The sequence below is a fragment of the Emiliania huxleyi genome, assembly GCF_000372725.1.
Source record: "Emiliania huxleyi CCMP1516 unplaced genomic scaffold EMIHUscaffold_101, whole genome shotgun sequence".
NCBI classification, from domain to species: Eukaryota; Haptophyta; order Isochrysidales; family Noelaerhabdaceae; genus Emiliania; species Emiliania huxleyi.
This window is the reverse complement of record NW_005202368.1, coordinates 263,360-280,292: the sequence shown is the minus strand read 5'-3', so window position 1 is coordinate 280,292 and position 16,933 is coordinate 263,360. Positions and strand designations below refer to the sequence as shown.

Genomic DNA, 16,933 nt, shown 5'->3' with positions numbered 1-16,933 from the left:
TCCGGCCCTCTCCGTCCCCTCGGACCTGGAAGCGATGTGAGCCAGCTACAGGTTGTTCACCCACCGGCACTTCGGTACCCGGCCGGCTCTTGCGCTCTTTATGCATTGGAGCTCCTGTCCGTGTCCGGGCGTGGAGATGCGAGGGAGTCGCCCCCCCTTCCAGTTCCAGGCCCTGATAGGGGGGCATATGGCAGTCGCGCTCCCAATACGTGCATCACTTTTGTGACAGGTCTCAGACTTCGGATTTGGAACGGGCGCCCGGCGCCCGTTCGAATGGCGATGAGTTCTCCGGTGGACCATCAATAGTTACCAAGATATGGCCGCTCAAAGTCTGAGACCTGTCACAAAAGTGATGCACGTATTGGGAGCGCGACTGATGGTGATTTTTGAATGAACGCCTCGCGCAAAACCACCGCTACCATGCCACAGAAGACCCTTGTGGGCTATCCAGAACACCTAAGATCATGCCCTAGCTCTAAAGTGGGCCCGAAATATGCCAGCTAAACCCCGGATTTTTTCCGGCAGGCTCCAGGCCTCCACCGTCCACGCCGCACTGTGATGAGCGTCGGCAGGACCCTTTGAAATCATAATGGCGGCGTCTGGAGAGGCCCCCACGGCCGGGGGCGGTAAGTGGGTGATAGGAGGGTGATAGACGACCATAACACCGGCCATCGGACCCCTCCACCCCCCCAAACACAGTCCAAACCGGCCCCGGCGGCCGCCCGCCGTGCAGGAGGCCGCCGGGGCGCACCAAACGGCCCTTCACGACCGCCACCATAAATAACCGCGACCACGCAGCAACGGCGCCAACTTCATAGAGAGAGATTTTTAGCAACACTAACTTCAGCCGATGGGCCGTCTAACATAAAGAAACAACAAGACTCTTACCAAAGACCGCATCAAGAAGTTGCGGCAAACTCTCTCGCCGCACCTAACGTGCAGAGCACCGAATAGACGCCTTGCCCAAAAAGCGTGTCTCGAGTTTGTGGCAGCTCCGCAGCCTGCGCGCGCTGCCGGGACGCACCGCTTGCTGGATCTGTGCACTCCCTGGGTCCCAGGGAGTGCACAGATCCAACAGGAGTGAGTAGACTCGACGCCGTACTCGAGATGGAGCTGCAGAAAGTACGCCGCCGAACGTGCCACCGACGGCGTCCTGGCGGAGGTGGTGGAGTTTGAGAACTGAGGCTGCGGAGGTGACGCCTGAGGTACCGGCCCGTGCACGGCGACTCAGCCGGCGACCGCCACGGGCTCAGACGAGACTTGTCGACTCGTTCCGGCTCAGCTTCACCGTGGTCATCGGGCGTCTGTCGACGTCAGGACCACCCATACAGCTCGCGGGTTTGAGGTCGCAAGAGCCAAGATGGTGGCGTTTGGACATCCCAACCATCACACAAGACAGCCTGTAGGTGATGGCGGGACGGCGCAGTGTTTGTGGCACTCGGCAGTAGGCACCCGCGGCACGGCCCCGCTGTCGGCTCTCGCGGGCTGCGGAACCGGCCCCAGAGGGGGACGGTCCGGGCGAGTGTGGCAGCTCCTGCGCTAGTATGGGCACCCTCTATCATAGCAGTACTGATCCTGGTCATTAGAGCTGCCAGGGATAGCGTCAGGAGCCGGTAGGAGTCAAAACCCCTCATATTTGAGACATCGTGGCCTATATACTCGTGCAACAAGCCTGTCTGAGGTCAGCGTCGAAATTCGCATTGTTTCACAGAAAGCTGGCCGCGACACTACAACTACAGGTAGTCGACGACGAGCCGCTGGGGCGAGAAGCGCGGCAGCTGCGCGTCCCAGTACTCCTCGCCTAAGGTAAAGACGCGGTGTGCGAGAGCCGCCGGTCTACCCAAAGAAAGGACAACGTGGAGGACGGCTAGTGGTAGTGCTAGTCTCTCGTCGGGAGGACGACCCCAGCTAGCCGCCGACCACACCCCCCACAAAGAACCCTGCACAAAGATCGCGTGTGGACTTTCCGCTTCGTTTACCCATCTCCTAGTAGAGTTGGCCGTTTTTTATTATTTATTTAGCCGCCGTTCTGCGGCGGCCGCGGCGCGGGCTACGACCTGCGTCTCCCGCTTCCCCCCCCCTCGGCTGCATGCACATGACATGCACATGGACATGTCATGTCATGTGGGCCGCATCTCGGATCGATCTCGGCTGCATCTCGCCGTAGTCGAAGAGCAGCTCCTCGCCTGAATGAATCACGAACTCATTAGTACTGTTAGGTCGTCCTTGATTACTAATTAAGAGAGCAGCTCCTCGCCGGCCGCGATGTCCCTCAGCGTCTCGAGGTACACGGCGGCGAGGGGCGAGTCGTCCTCCCACGCCTCGGTCGCCTGCTTGACGCATGGAGGTACGGTGAGGTGAGGTAAGGTAAACACACACTCACACAAATTGGCGGGGCAAGGGCCGGGCAACCCTCGCAACTCTTCACCCAGACAGGCAGGAGCCCCACGGGAAAATGCGAGACGTGACGTGTGGCGCATGAAGAGCCGTGCCTCAGTCTTCATACCTTGGCCGAGGTGCCTCACTCTTGGTTAGTTAATGAACTGGTGCAGAGAAGGGGCGCCTCGCATTCCAGCTACCACCGGCTAATATCGGCTAAGAACAGCGAATCTCGACGCCTGGCAGTGTCGGCCAACCTCTCGGCGAATCTCGACGAATCTCGATCGAAAAATCTCGGCGAATCTCGGCGGATCTCGCCTGGCAGTTCGCCCGCCGGACCGAGTGGTTGATGAAGCGGCAGTAGTTGGACCTGTCCGGGTCTTCGCCTGGGGGCGCGAGATCGTCCAAGATCAGCCAGAGGTCACACACACACACACACACACACACACACACACACACACACACACACACACACACACACACGCGCGCGCGCGCGCGCACACACACACACACACACACACACACACACACACACACACACACACACACACACACACACACACACACACACACACACACACACACACACACACACACACACACACACTCACCGTCGATGACGACGCCGTTGGTTCGCATCGCATACAGGCCGGTGGAGGGCGACGCGTCGAACTCGTCCTCCCCCATCTCGACGCCTGAGCCGAACGGCGGAGTCCCGTACCTCGGCTGCCGCTCAGCTGCATCTCGGTGGTATCTCGCCTGTGCAGTGGCCTGCCGGGAGAGCGCTGGGCGTCGTCTCGAGTGACATCTCGGGCACGCCTCGCCTGTGTACCGCCCGATGACGGAGCCTTCTGCGAGGTCGACCTAGCGCAGAGAGGGGGGGGGGGGGAGTTACCGCGCAGCCTCCTACGATGTGCAGCCGAGGTGCAGCCGAGAAAGGCCGAGGTGCTGCTAAGGCCGGCCTTTGCAAACAGCCCTCCCCTTCGCGCCGCCCGAAGGCGCAACCTCGATCTCGCGGTCCAGCTCGCAGAAGAAGCGTGCGCCTGCAAGAAAACGGCCGCGGCATGGCTGGAAGGCGGCGGCAATGGCAGAGGTGGCTAGCGACAAGAGCGGTGCAAAGGCAGGCACCGTTCTCGAGAGCCATTCTGCGCCAGAGCAGTCGCTGAGCCACCTGCCGCAGCACCGGCGATGTGCGTGTCGCGGCCTCCAGCAGAGAGCCGTGCGCAGCGGCGAGGGCGAACAGCGTGGTCATGACCTCCGTCGATGTTCCGTACCAAAAGCCTCGTCGAGGTTTCGCGGCAACGTCCTCTAGCACAAAAGAATTCTTACAACGCCTGTCTCACAGCACACTGGCACGACAAGGGCGCAGACTGGCGCGGACTGGCACACACAGACGCACAAAAGAATTTTGGCACCCAAGAATTAATGGAGGAACCGAACGCTCAGTGGCAGCAGCAGCAGCAAGCAAGAGGGTCGCTGCTGCCACCCACCAACTACACCAAGCGGTTCTCCATCCACATGATGACTGTCCCCCGGCAGTACGGACAGCGTTCCATCTTGGCAGAGCAAGGCCCACACGCGCACTGGTGCCCGCACGGAACTGCGGAGTGCGACTTCGGGTTAGGAGAGCGTCCATAGACACCTCACTAACCCCACACACGGTCTCGTCCGTGCCTCGCCGGCCGGCGAGATTGCTAGAGGTAGAGCAAGCCTGCTCTAGCCTCGCATGTCACTTCCTGTCGTCTGTTGTTTGTTGTGCCCTTGTTTGTTCTCTTGGCACCTTGGAGTGCTGGGGGGGGCGACAGGGAGGATGTGGCCTTGAGTTATGTGTACGCCAACTCAGGGTGTGTGGCAGCCAGCTGGCTGTGTGTCTTGTGAGCTTGTTTGTGTCTGTGTGTCGTTCGTGCGTGTCGTCATCATCTGTCCCGCGTCCACCCATACCGCGTTGGTGTCCAGTCTGAGCCCGACTGTTGTTCATCTTTCTACATACATACATACATACATACATACATACATTCCCATAAGTAGGGTAGGTAGGTAGGTAGGTAGGTAGGGGCACCGCAGGGGCCGGCCAGGGTTTTTGCAGAATTTCATCATGAGGTCCGCCCAAGCAAGAAGTACCTACACCTGCGGGGTTGTGCGTTTACGTGAACGGCGCCGCGGAAGACCGAACCGTCGATGGAAGCACCCCCTCCCCTAGATGCTGTGGCCTCTCTTCGGAGGCAAGCGCGGTGCTTGCCGAGTCGAACTCGGCGCGCGAGGGTCGGTGGACGAGCTTCCGGGCGTGAGTGAGGTAGTCTGCCAGCAGGCGTGTGACAATCTTCCTGATTGCCTCGCCATCGATTACAGCGTCGGGCCCGAGAAGATGTGTGAACTCCACAAGGAGCCGATACTGCACGTCCTCCCGATGGGCGAGCACGCATGTCGCATCAAGCCCGCCCCGGGACAGAGCGTCTTTCGCGGAGAGACAATGGCTTTCAACGGGGAGGTGACTCACCTGCCGGCGCCTCCCCTCCCTCGGCCGCCACCGCCGTCGCCACCGTCGCCGCCGTCGCCGCCGTTACCGCCGCCCCAACCCCCGCCATCACCGCCGCCGCCGCCACCGCTGCCTCCCTCGCAACCACCGCCGCCATCACCACTGTCGCCGCCACCACCGCCACCTCTACCGCCACCGCCCAGCCCGCCACCGCAGTCCCCACCATCGCCGCCGCCACCACTGCCGCCGTCGCCCTTCCCGCCGCCACCCTCGCCATCGCCACCGCCGCCACCGCCACCGTCGTTGCCGCCGCCACCACCAGCGCTACCGCCCAGATCGCCACCGCAGTCCCCGCCACCTCCGTCTACACCGCCGCTGGCGCCGCCGCCCTCTCCGCCAGGCGCAGTTGAAGCCACTGGCGTTCTGCTGGGTGCCGCCGCCTACTCCACGGCGGTCTGGATGCTTGGGGCGGCGTTGGTGGTGGTGTGGGCCCGGGTGGCCGAGAGATGCATCCGTGAGCGGCCGTGGCGCCGGCTCGCGTCGCAATGGACGCAGATGGCGGAGGAGGGCATCGACGAGCGGCGCACCTTGAGCTCCAACGCGCAGCCCCAGCCGGCGTCGCCTGCCGAGTTCCGCAATCTACCGTGTACGGCGGAGTTGGTGGCGGCGGCGAGGGTGGCGTCGGAGCCGGCGTGTGCGGCGGCGGCATGCGCCGCGCCCGAGGCGGTGGCAGCGAAGGTGGTGCGACTGAGACGACTGGTGGCGGAGGCGGAGGCGACGGCAGCGATACAGCTGCAGGCGATCGCGCGCGGCCGGCAGGGGCGAGCCAAGGCGGCGGCGACTGCCGCGGCTGAGGATAGCTCGGAGACGAAGTCCGAGCTGGCGGATGCGCTGGCAGGTTTCTGAGTGGCCGCGGAAGCGGTTGAGGCGGCGGCTCTGCAGCGGCCAGCCGGAGGTCGTCCTTTGGCTCGGCCGCGGACCCTCTCGATATCTCGAAGAGGGCTCGCGAGTGGACGACTCTGTGGCCGCCTCCCACTCGGACCTCGAAATAAAACTGCCTGGTACTCTCGGCCTGATTACCGGAGCGTCTGCTCTCAAGCAGACGCTGGGGGGACACTCACGCCCGGAGGCGGATGGGGATGGGGGGGCGCCGCGCCGCCGCCGCGCCGTGCCGCCTTCTCCCGCTTTGATCTCCCTCAGCTGCTTCTCCTCAACTCAACCTGTGAGCTTGCGAGGGCGGCGGGGGTGGGAGTGCTCTCGGGCGGCGTGTGCGAGCGCGCGCGGCACGAGATCTCTTTCGCGAGGGCACGGTGGGTCGGGTGAGTATCTCGCGCGCTCGCACTATTTCACGTTATATGAGGCGCTGCCCCTGAATGCCTTTGCAAGAACCGCCAGCGGCGGTGGTTGAACCGTTCGCGGTTCGAGCCGGGAGCTTTTGCCTTTTGGCTCTCCCGGTTCGAAACTCGCGTGGAGGGTTGCTTCGCCGTAGCGAACGCGGGCGACGGCCGCGGCCCGACGCGAGCGCGCGCGCGCGCGCGTGTGCGCGCGTGTGCGCGTGCGCGGCTGCAAGGCGAGGCGAGGCGCAGGCGCAGGCGCAGGCGCAGGCGCAGGGGCAGGCAAGGCGAGGCGGGCGGCGGCGGCGCGCGATCGTTCCTTTTGCCCGGGTGAGGCGTGGCGAGCGCGTCGCGCGGTGATGACGCTAAGGCAGTTGATAAAGATTGATTCTCGCCCCTGTAACTATTGATATTGATTATTGACAGCATCCCCTCTAACTATTGACAATATATTGACATGTTGATCGCTGATTTTAACCTCCAAGAGCACCAAATGTCGACATTTGTCCCAAACATCGCCTAGATGTGGGCTGAAATAAAAAAATCACGAGTTCAAAGCGATTTTTATGCGATTTAAGCAATTTTGAAGCGATTTGGGCCCGTTTTGAATGATTTAGAGCCACTTTCAAGCCCAGGATGGACCCACCTGACGGTCCTGACCAGGCAGCCCAGGCCCAGCCTCTCCTCTAACTATTGCCATACATTGATATTGATCGCCTCTCTAACTATTGGAGCAATATATTCAATATTTATCAACTGCCTTTAGATGACGCCGCACGCTGAGAAGAGAGTTCTTGCATCTTGGTGACCCACCGCCGACCGCGGCGGCAGCGAGCCAGAGCAAGCGACCTGCCGCATGACGGGTAGACCTCGAAAAAGAATTTTTCTCTGGATGCATTGCACACATAGAGCCTTAGATTTTTAGTCTCTCACGCGCCTCTCCAGTGGCCACACAGAGCGCAAGTGCGGCTGGACGATCTCGAGCACAACATGCCTACGCTCCCCTTCAACAGCCCCTCGGCCTCTTCAGTCAGTCTGTCGCCGCGCACACGCGACGCTAGAGGCCCTCTCCCGCCGCCGCACCCAACACCGCGCCCCCTCGCCAGGCCAGTTGCGGGTCGTCCATCCTCAGTTAGCGCCCGTTCGCCCCCCCCTCCGTCGCCGCGCAAAAAAAAGAAACTCTTGATTGCCGAATCAGCATGTCACTCGTCGTCTCTCTGCTCCTCGCTCGGCCGGGCGGCGACTCGGGTGGTGCAGAGGCGCCGCCGCTGCGCGTGCGTGCGCACGAGGCGGCGCTGGAGCACGCCTGCCGTCGCCGCCACGGCCCGACGCCCGGGGCCGTACGTCGAGTCGGACAAACATTTGGCGAGAGCCAACCGAGCATCTTCACCGAGCATCATCGGATCGACCCGCTCTCCTGCAACGAGCCGCGGGAGGGAGACTCGTACGATCCGGCTCGAGCGGCGGCGCGTGGCGCGCACATGCCCTGCTCGCCCGCGGCCGCTGAGGCACACCCGGCGAGAGCTACCTTTGCCCCCTCGGCGTCGTTTGCGAGGCTCGCCTCACCGTCGTGCTGCGGGGGCGGCGGTTGGCTTGGGAGGTGCACGTGGCCGCGCGTGGCGCGGCTGGCCCCTGCACTCGCCCTCATATTTTGTGCTGGCTCGCGCACGCGCCGCGAGAACTCGACGACGAGCGACTGCATTGGCGGGCTTCGTTGTCAAAGGCGGCGGCTCTGCGTGGTCAAAGGCGGCGCTTGCCATCAGCCGCCGTGCACAGCTGTCCCAAACTCTTTCATGCTTTGGGTAGGACGCAGGCCTAACTACTCGGGGGACACACGATTCCCGAACGGGTTGTGTCCCCCTTCCTCCTTTAGACCTCTTCCCACCCCTCCCTTCCCCCTCCCCCCCACCCCGCCCCCCCCCCCTCCGCCGCACCCGCCCCCGCCGCGGCCTTCGCCACTGCCCACCTCTCTACCGCCCTCCCTTCCTCCTCCCTCCTCCCCCCCGCCTCCCCCTCCCACTTCGTCCTCCCCCCCGCCGCCCTCCTCCCCTCTGCCCCCCCCCGGGCCGCCCCCCCCACCGTCGCCCCCCCCCCTGCCGCCCTCTACCACCGCACGAGGCTAACGGGATGCGTCCCGTGCGACATCGGCGACGCGCGAGTGCCGCGCACGCTGTCGCTCTTCGAGCACCTCAACGGCACGCACTGGGATGGGTGCAACTACGGCGGCTGGCTGGCCACGGGGCACACATCCCTCAACACCCACGTCACGAACGTCGCCCGCGCCTTCGGCGCCTCGGCAAAGGTCGTGGAGGTGAGGCTCGGCTGCAGGGACCCGACGCGGGCGCACGATCCGGACACCAACCCGTACCAGCGGGGCGACGGCGTCTTCGGCAACTATGCAGAGTCGGCGCGCGCCGTGGTGTACGACGGCACGTGCGTCACCGCGGTGCACCATGACAAGCTGCGCCCGCTGGCGAGCGGCAAGCGCCTAGCCACCGACTACGCCGAGGCGACGAAGCGGAAGGCCAAGGCAGCGGCGTGCGACGCCAAAAACTGCGACTTTATGACATGGGCGGCGAGCACGCGTGGCGGCATCGGGCACGAGGCGGCGACGTGGTTCAACACCAACTTCGACATCAAGGCCGCTAAGGCGTCCTCCGACAGCGAACGATGGCGGGTCAGTAGCGAGCGCAAACGCTTCCTGCAAGTGCACTCGGCCATCGTCGCGAGGCGCAACGCCGCCATCTTCGACTACAACGCGTGGCCGAAGATGGGCGGCGAGATGCCGCGGGCGCCTCGGGAGCAGTATGAATAGGGACGGGCGAGGGAGGAGGGGCGCTGACCACGGGCGACTACGAGTCGAAGGTTCGAGGACGACTACTCGCCGCCTGGGTCGTTTGGGGCGCGCGGCTCCGTCGAGGACCGGGCGCGCTCCTTACCCGGCGCGGCGTAGGTCTCACTCTGACGTATAGAGGGGAGGCACGGACAACAGCCCAATCCATCAATTCCACTCATCTTCCGGTGCTTGGCCCCGTGCAACAGCGGTCCGGCAGGCTGCCCCCAAGGCCCCCCGGGCCGCTGCGGGTTTGGGAGTTATGCTTAGGCACAGCTTCGGCGATGGCAGCCCCTCTCTGGGGTGTTGCATAGGCGGGGAGTCTCCCCCGCTGGTCTCCTCCTTCCCATTTTTTTCTTTTCTTTTGAGAGCAGGACGCCGGGTTTGTCTTGTATGTGCATGTCGGGCCTGGGTGTGTGTGAGGGGCAGAGGGGCGGGAGCGTGCGGGGCAGAGGCCCAACGTCGGGCGGCTTGTCGGGGTCCGGAGCATTCGAGGGGGGAACGAGGAGGGGAGAATGGGCGGTCGGCGTCGGGGTAGCAGGCTGCAGGGCGTACGGGGTAGCCGTCACTTTCCTGCCTCACAAGGGCGGGGCTGTCCCGGAAAGTGAGAGACGCCGGGCAGCGTGGCGCATTACTGAACCCTCCCATACGTGCTTGTGCTTCCCCCTTCGCTGTCCCATCTCCTCATCTCTTTCCCGCCTGGGCGGGGCGGTGGGCGGGCGCGCGGTGCGGCGCGGCGTGTGCGTGTGTGCGACTGCAACGAAGGACCGCTCGCAGAGGACCATTGGGTTTGTACTATTAACAACGAAGGCGCTCTCAAAAGAAAAATAAAAAGAAAAAACAAACCAAAAGAAAAAACGAACGCAAATCCATTGCGTAAACGGCGTCACAAAGCCCGCCGGTTTTGATTGACAACCACGAGATTGACCGCCGTCAACCAGAGAACGACGGCAGCATGCAGACGATGTGCCAGCTTGCACGGCGCTAGCGCCGCGCCGGCTGGCTCATCGAGCGCGCTCTCTGGCGCCGTCCGGGCCACGCGCGGCGCCGCGCGTGCCGCGCGCCACTCGCCGCGGCCGGCACCACAGCGCCAGAGCCGCCTCACAAACACCGCGCACAGCTCCAGCAGGCTGCTCACCAGGCAGCAGAGAGCTGCACCGGCGTGCAGCGGACGCTGCGGCGCTGCGGCGCCGCCTCCCCGCCCTGTCCACGGAGCAGGCGAGCGGCGGCACGGCCTTCCACCAGCTGCAGGAGGTGCGCACTTCCCAAAGGAAGCACAGGATGCTCCCTCAGCACCCGCAGCTTTGCGCAGCGCAGCGCACGGGCCACGCCACGCAAAGCCGACCCTCAGTCTGCCCAAGAGGCTGTCTGCGGAAGGCCTGGCAAGCGCGTACTCGCCTCCTCCGCGGCCATGCCCTCCGCACTGGCGAGCGAGCAGCGCGAGAGTGGGACGGCGCGTCGGGTAAAAGTTTGAATTCTTTTTGTCCGAACGCTGGGTCGAAGGAAGGCTCCAGCATCGCGCGTCGATGCTCAGGATCGCTGCGGCCTGCCACGGCCTCCTGTCTCGCACGACAGAGCGGCACCTACGGCGTACCCACCCCCACGTCGCCGGGCTCGACGAGTGTGGCGTTGGAGCCATAGCTGGGCCCGTTGTTGCCGCCGCCGTCCGTCTCCCAGAGAGCGACGACGCGGCCGCCTGGCTTCCGGCTGGCGACTGCAAGTTGCTCTCCCGCGCCGCCCGGCTCGACGCGTACGAGCGGTTGCGCGCCGCGCCACGTGTGCTGTGGTCGTGCGCCGCAGTCGACCACAGAGCCGTCGACTCGCTCGGACCGCAAGCCGCCGCTCACGCGGCGATGCGGCTGGCGGCGGCGAGGCTGGAGCGGAAAGCATGTCGCTCGTGCTTCTACTACCTGGTGGACGGCGAGGCGGTGCCTGCGGGCCTGCGCGGCGAGGCGCACGTTCGCTGCGACCAGTCCGAGGCGTGCGTCGCCGCTGCCTCCATCGTCGCGTCGGTGGCGCACGAGGTTGCGATGCGGTCGCTAGGGCGGCGCCACGGCCTGTGGGACTTGCCCACCAACCTCGGTTGGCCGAGCAGACAGCACATGCGCCTACTCCTGCGACACGGGCCCAGCGGCTGCCACCGCGGCAGCTGCTTCCCCTTTGCGCCGCGGTACGGTCGCCGGCTCGCGTCGCATCCCGACCGTGCCGCGTACACTGTCGTGCAGCGCGAGCTGCGGCGCGCGCGCAGCGAGGATGCGGTCGCCGGCGGCGGAGGCGCCGGGGGCAGCGGCAGCGACGGCGCGGACGTGTGCAGCGACAGCGACGGTGCAGAGGCGGGCGGCGGCAGTGGGAAAGGCGGCGGCGGGGAAGGCGGCGGGGAGGAAGGCGGCGGCGGTGGGGAGGGCGGTGGCGGGAGGGACCAGCCGGCCGGTGCGGAGGAGGCGCGGCGCCGTCGCTACCTCGAGTTGGCGGGGCGGATCGAGGCCGCCCGTGCGCCGGGCGCGGGGGGAGGCGGCCCACGGCGGTACGAGGCCGGCTCAGCCTCGTCAGTGAGGGGTCGGCGGCGGCGCCGCAGGAGGCCCAGCACACACTGATGTCAGTCAGCCAGTCAGTGTCACTCACGTCCCAGTACGGACGACGGGGCACACGCACTCGAGGGTTGTTTGTCTGAGGCTGCACCATCTCATCCAAAATCTCGCAACCACTTTACGGTGGGGGAGGATGTGTGCCGTAGAGCTGTCAAACGTTAAGAGCTGAACAGTGTTGCTAGTGTTAACAGTAACAACAGAACAACAGTGGGGCTCCCCAACAACAGTAGCTAACGTTAGGCCAGCTGAACAACAATAAGGAAGGCCTGGCAGTGACCCACGACGATCTCCAGCGTCCAGTGCGGGTAATACCCGAAAATACCTGGAAAAACCCAGGTATTTTCGGGTTTTACCCGGGTTTTTTGGCATTTTCTGCTTGCTGGCCACTGAACAACAGTAACAACAGTAACAAACAGTAACAGCTTGGGCTGGGGAGAACACTTGAACAACGTTGAGGATTTTCTTTTTCAGCCAACAATAGTGCAACTGTTAGGCCCAAAGTTAACGTTTGACAGAGCGCTCTATGTGTGCGACCGTGCAAGTGTCGAGCGATTCCGTGTGTGCGAGTCTCGCTCGGCAAACCCGCTTATAACAAAGAAGGGGCGTTGAATTGTGATACCACAACACATTGGAGGTGTCTCGCGTTCGACACGACATCCACGGCGAAGGGACGGCCTCTACGTGATCATCAAAACTACGCACTGGCGCTACTTCTTGCGCTTCTGCTGCATCTGCTTGTCGTACTCGCGCTGCAGCTTGCCACCCGACATCAGGTTCTCGAAAAAGCCTAGTACACGGGCTTAGTACACGGGCTTAGACCAGGGCGGGGTGCACTTGCCCCCCGCACCACACCACCACCGACGTGTGGGGGCAACTGGTGCAGCATCCAGCCGTGAGTCCTCTGCATGTCGCTCCAGCGTGCCGGCATCCCCTGTCCAGCGTCCGCCCATACCGCGCTCGTGTCCATTCTGAGCCTGGCTGTTCTCTGTCCATCTTCTGTGAACCACCTGGGTTGTCGTACTCCGCATCCTTGTCGCTGCCGCTATCGAAGAACTTGCCGCGGGCGTCGAGGTCGAAATTGTTCGCCTGTTGAGAGGGAGCCAACTGGCCGTCATCGAACCCGCCAAGCCACCCCGCAAGCGGGCTGGCCCGCCGAGATGAGTGCATGTGTGTGTGTGTGTGTGTGTGTGTGTGTGTGTGTGTGTGTGTGTGTGTGTGTGTGGTGTGTGTGTGTGTGTGTGTGTGTGTGTGTGTGTGTGTGTGTGTGTGTGTGTGTGTGTGTGTGTGTGTGTGTGTGTGTGTGTGTGTGTTTGGTGTCACGGAGGCCTGTCTTGGCCATATCTCCGGCTATTCCTCGGCCTCGATCTCGGCTACGTCTAGGTGAACGAGGCCACGATCGCCACTATCGCGGCACCTCCAGCTCAAACTGCAGCGCAGCCCCTGCCTCCGCCTGCCGAATACATGTCATCAACTCAGCCGACGGACCAGGTAAATATTAAGACATGATATTGAGCCTCCGGTTTCTTGAAGTTGGTCTTCTTCAGGTCACCCAGCATGGGCGCGCCCGCGCCCATGGCCATCACCTATGGGGAGCCGCCAGGTGGCCGCCACTGCTGCTGCCAGAATGCTGCGACAGCTCTGCCAGTTTAGTTCGCCACTGGCATGCCGCCTCGGCGCACGCACGGCTGTGTGGTGTGTCGCAAGCCGTGGGCCACGTGTGATGTACGGGGCCACATGTGTCGCACGGCTGTGTGATGTACGGGGCCACGTGCAGGCAGTCCATCGCTCGAGCGAGAGTTCGCCTGCATCAGCCCGTCAAGAGAGATCTTGGGCTTCGCCTTCTCGGGCTCCTCAGGCGGCTCGGGCTCTTTCGACTTGAACATGTCGAACATGGCGCGCGGTGCGGCGCGAGGCGCGAAGGCCACGAAGGTGGGACGCGCCACTGTGGCCGCTCTGGCCGTAGGCGCGGGCTGGAATGCGGCGGCGGAGGCCGCGACGGCCAGGAGGCATTCCAATGAGGGCATCTGTTCCAGGGTTCCAACTTTTTGCGGGGTATGGTATAGTAGAACTAGCTGAGGGGCTCGCTAAACGCTCGCCGAGCTCCATGCTGTGCAACACCACCTCCTCACTAATCGTCAGGGGCGCGGAGAGCGCAGTGCACTGCGGTGAGGCTGCGCCGCGGGGGCTCGCCCCCTGCACCGCGCTCAGAGCGGCGTAGGGGAGAGGGCGGTCGGTGGCGGCGGCGGCGAGGCGCGAGGCGGTGGCGGCGGTGGTGCGGGCGGCGGGATGACAGGGGAGGCGGCGGGATTGACAGGGGAGGCGGCGGCCACGAGCGGAGCGGCGCGAGAAGGGGGGGGGGGCGGCGGCGAGGCGCCGGTGAGCGAGGCGCCCGCGCCATCAGAGGGACGCGCCGCTGCGAGATGGAGGGCGGCGGTGACGGAGGCGAGGCGCGAGGCGGCGGCGGCGGCGGCGGCGGCGGCGGCGGCGGCGGCGGCGGCGGCGAGAACGGCGGCACCGAGTCTCGGTGAGCGGCGGCGGGAGGAGGAGCAGCGGCGGCGCTCGCTCGCTGTTGACGGGAGCGCTTTTGAGCCTGGGAGCCCATGCCACTGCGACCGGCGTGCCCGGGAACGGAGATCGCGCGCGCGCCGCCACTCACGACGCGCGCGCGATCTTCGCGGAGTCGGGTCCCCAGAGGGAAGCGGTCTTCTCGGCCGACGTCCAGCGGCGCGCAAGGAAGCAGGCGCAGCGGAGGCGGCCTAGCACCGGCTCGGCGCCGGGCGGTTGCGCTGCCCGCGAGCCGCGTCCTGAGCCTCGGCAGCGCGCTGCGCGGCGCGGCGCTCGCGCTGCTGCGGTGCCGAGAGCGGCATGATGGATCGCCAGCTGAAGCTCGAGACTCCTCGGGTCCGCGAGTTCTGGGGGTCACGGGGATAAACGGCGGACGACGCGAGGCCCTTATATCTTTAGATTCCGTATTTCCGTAGACTCAGACGCCGTCGCCAACTGTCATGTCGGTAGCCGCTCTGCACCGCTCGCTGCTGGAGCGCGGTTGATCAACCTGGGGGGAATCGACCGCATCAGGGTGGACTTCCGAAACCTCCGTGAGTGAGCACGTTTGACGGTTCTCGCTCCCCATCGAGCCCTTCTTGCCGCTCGGCTCTTCCTGTTTGTCGGCACATCGATCGAGCTCGCGATCCGGGCCGTGGAGCCCACGAGGAAGACTTCGTCTGCTGGGACGGAGTCCCGACGCTCGCTGCGTCCGCCGGAACTGGGGTCTGGACACCTTTCGTGGCCGCGTCCCGCAGTGGAAAGCGCACAGCGCGCCCAGGGGCTAAGAAGCACACCCAGCGGGGGGCAGATGATCGGGATCGGGTTGCGGGCAAGAGAGCCCTAGGCCTAGCCGCTGGGGGGTGCGCGTTCGCAGGGAAACGGCGTAAGTAACATGGCGATTTTCCCCTCTAACTCGGAGCAATGGTGTGTGAGTCATCTAGCCGCGCGCTCCGCCCGCGGGGGCGCGGTGTCTAGCTAGCGCGCTCCGCGCGTATGTCCGGGTAGCACCAGCGCGTTCCGCCCGCACCATAATCTCAGTCAGTGCCTATGGCTATGCTTGTAGCCACTATAACCTGTCTGCACGTCCCGCGCGCGCGTGAACAGGGCTCCAGGCCCCAAACGACGCGTGAGTGTTAGATTTGTTTGGTATTGCTAAAAATCTCTCTCTAAAAGCTCGTTCGTTTCTGCAGCTTGGGAATCGCCTGGCGTTTACCTTCCTGCCTGGGCCCAAGATCACGCACACGACAGTCGAGAGCAGACAGCGAGAGCAGACAGGACAGCACGACAGTCGGCCTACTTCGGTCGACGTCGGCACCCAGCGCGCGGCCGCCGGGAGCCTTCGAACCGACAGGGGCGCCGCGGCAGCGACTGTACGGGGAAGGCGCTCTCAAAAAAAGAAAAGACCTTTTACGTGCGTCCCAAATGCGCGTTTGCGGCTTGCCTGTGCTCTCGGCCGCCTCGCTGAGCGAGACCGAGCGCGGTGCTGGTGGCGCCGACACTGCCGATCCGTCGAGCACTGCGACGGCTGCTCAACCAATGAGAGTCGGCAGCGCTGCCTCTGCGGCTGGTGCGCCTGCACAAACCACGCCAAGCGACTGCAAACTGGGCGCAAACCTGTCTCGCAATGCTCTGGGCGAGGATGTCAGTGTGGAAACCACTCGAGTCCTTCAGCTTGATCCTGCCTCGACGGCTCGCACCGCAAACGCGGGTCCTGCACTTCCTCGCGGTGCTGGCATCTCTGCGCTGCGCCATATTGACGCCAATAACTCTGCTTTCAACATGCTCAACGAGGCGGGCGCTGCTGCAGCGCTGACTCCCAACGAGGTGGTGGCTCAACATCCTGCTGCTCTTTGACCTCAGCCTCGCTGCCCTCTGCGCGGCTGACCTAACCTGTGCTGCTGCTGCTGCTGCTGTTGCAGCTGATGCTGCTCCTGCTACCCTCCCGCCCGCCCGCCCTGCCCGCCCGCCCTGCCCGCCCGCTCGTAAGGGGTCTTCACCTTCACACTGGTCTGGCCACAGGTGGGCAACCTTCCCGTCGAAGGTCAAGCGGTCTCAACTTCGCGCTCTACTGCCCGCCCTCGCCCTCGCCTCCCGCCTCCCGCCTCCGCCCGCCGACCCGCCGCCAGCTCGTCCGCCAACCCGTCGTCTCTGTCGCCTCTCGCCCGCCCGCCATCGCCCTTGCCTTTCACCTCCCGCCGCCTCCCGCCGACCGCCACGCCAGCTTGCCTGCCGCCCTGTCGTCTCGCCTGTCGCCTGCCCGCCCTCGCCGCCTCTCGCCGACCACCACGCCAGCTTGGCCGCCGCCCTGTCGTCCCGCCTATCGCCCGCCCGCCCTCGCCCTCGCCCCCTCCTCCCGCCACCACCCTCGCCTCGCCCTCCCGCCGCCTCGCCGCTCTCGCTCGCCGTTCGCCGTTCGCTCGCCCGCTCGCGCCTGGCTTTCTACTCCCTCGTGATCGCCCGAATCTCTCCTTCCTCGTGATCCACCCTCGCCTCACCCTCCCGCCGCCTTGCTGCTCGCTCGCCGCTTGCTCGCCCGCCCGACTTTCTACTTCCTCGTGATCCGAACCGCCACCACCCTCGCCTCACCCTCCCGCCGCCTCGCCGCTCTCGCTCGCCGTTCGCTCGCCCGCTCCCAACTTTTCTACTTCCTCGTGAATCCGAACCGCCACCACCCTTCGCCTCACCCTTCCCGCCGCCTCGGCGCCTCTCGCTCGTCGTTTCGCTTCGCCCGCTCCCCACTTTTTTACTTCCTCGTGGACCCATTTCGGCCGCTTGT

The 16,933-nt window shown here is 64.7% G+C and overlaps 5 protein-coding genes across 5 annotated transcripts in view; 3 read left to right on the top strand and 2 right to left on the bottom strand.

The window, feature by feature from the left end:
* Positions 1 to 2,237: 2,237 nt before the first annotated feature.
* Positions 2,238 to 3,631, bottom strand: EMIHUDRAFT_108210 (hypothetical protein; the record flags this gene model as incomplete). The annotated part of the gene is made up of 5 exons (XM_005793399.1): positions 2,238 to 2,330; positions 2,719 to 2,765; positions 2,991 to 3,243; positions 3,385 to 3,422; positions 3,508 to 3,631. 5 exons carry the CDS (start codon positions 3,629 to 3,631, stop codon positions 2,238 to 2,240), a joined length of 555 nt encoding a protein of 184 aa, XP_005793456.1.
* A 6,917-nt stretch (positions 3,632 to 10,548) lies between these two features.
* Positions 10,549 to 11,616, top strand: EMIHUDRAFT_108208 (hypothetical protein; the record flags this gene model as incomplete). Its single annotated transcript, XM_005793398.1, has 1 exon — positions 10,549 to 11,616. One exon carries the CDS (start codon positions 10,549 to 10,551, stop codon positions 11,614 to 11,616), a length of 1,068 nt encoding a protein of 355 aa, XP_005793455.1.
* Positions 11,617 to 12,317: 701 nt separating this feature from the next.
* Positions 12,318 to 13,502, bottom strand: EMIHUDRAFT_222074 (hypothetical protein; the record flags this gene model as incomplete). Its single annotated transcript, XM_005793439.1, has 5 exons — positions 12,318 to 12,397; positions 12,618 to 12,696; positions 13,025 to 13,060; positions 13,113 to 13,193; positions 13,371 to 13,502. 5 exons carry the CDS (start codon positions 13,500 to 13,502, stop codon positions 12,318 to 12,320), a joined length of 408 nt encoding a protein of 135 aa, XP_005793496.1.
* A 175-nt stretch (positions 13,503 to 13,677) lies between these two features.
* Positions 13,678 to 14,517, top strand: EMIHUDRAFT_439451 (hypothetical protein). Its single transcript, XM_005793397.1, has 3 exons — positions 13,678 to 13,970; positions 14,033 to 14,095; positions 14,140 to 14,517. The coding sequence occupies exons 1-3, from the start codon at positions 13,897 to 13,899 to the stop codon at positions 14,477 to 14,479; spliced, it is 477 nt and encodes a 158-aa protein (XP_005793454.1). The 5' UTR covers positions 13,678 to 13,896; the 3' UTR covers positions 14,480 to 14,517.
* Positions 14,518 to 15,579: 1,062 nt separating this feature from the next.
* Positions 15,580 to 16,933, top strand: part of EMIHUDRAFT_222073 (hypothetical protein) — a gene marked incomplete at both ends in the record, with an annotated part of 2,406 nt that continues 1,052 nt past the window's right edge. Inside the window, one exon of the mRNA XM_005793396.1 lies at positions 15,580 to 15,802. Within this exon, the coding sequence (XP_005793453.1) occupies positions 15,580 to 15,802 (223 nt within the window). The remainder of the gene's footprint in view (positions 15,803 to 16,933) is intronic.

Excerpts from the sequence above, each read along its gene's own strand:
- EMIHUDRAFT_439451 (XM_005793397.1), top strand. The coding sequence starts at position 13,897 with ATGACAGGGGAGGCGGCGGGATTGACAGGGGAGGCGGCGGCCACGAGC. Across the intron at positions 13,971-14,032 it reads GCGCGAGAAGGGGGGGGGGG|GGAGGGCGGCGGTGACGGAG; the intron begins CGGCGGCGAGGC and ends CCGCTGCGAGAT. Across the intron at positions 14,096-14,139 it reads GGCGGCGGCGGCGGCGGCGG|CGGCGGCGGGAGGAGGAGCA; the intron begins CGGCGGCGGCGG and ends AGTCTCGGTGAG.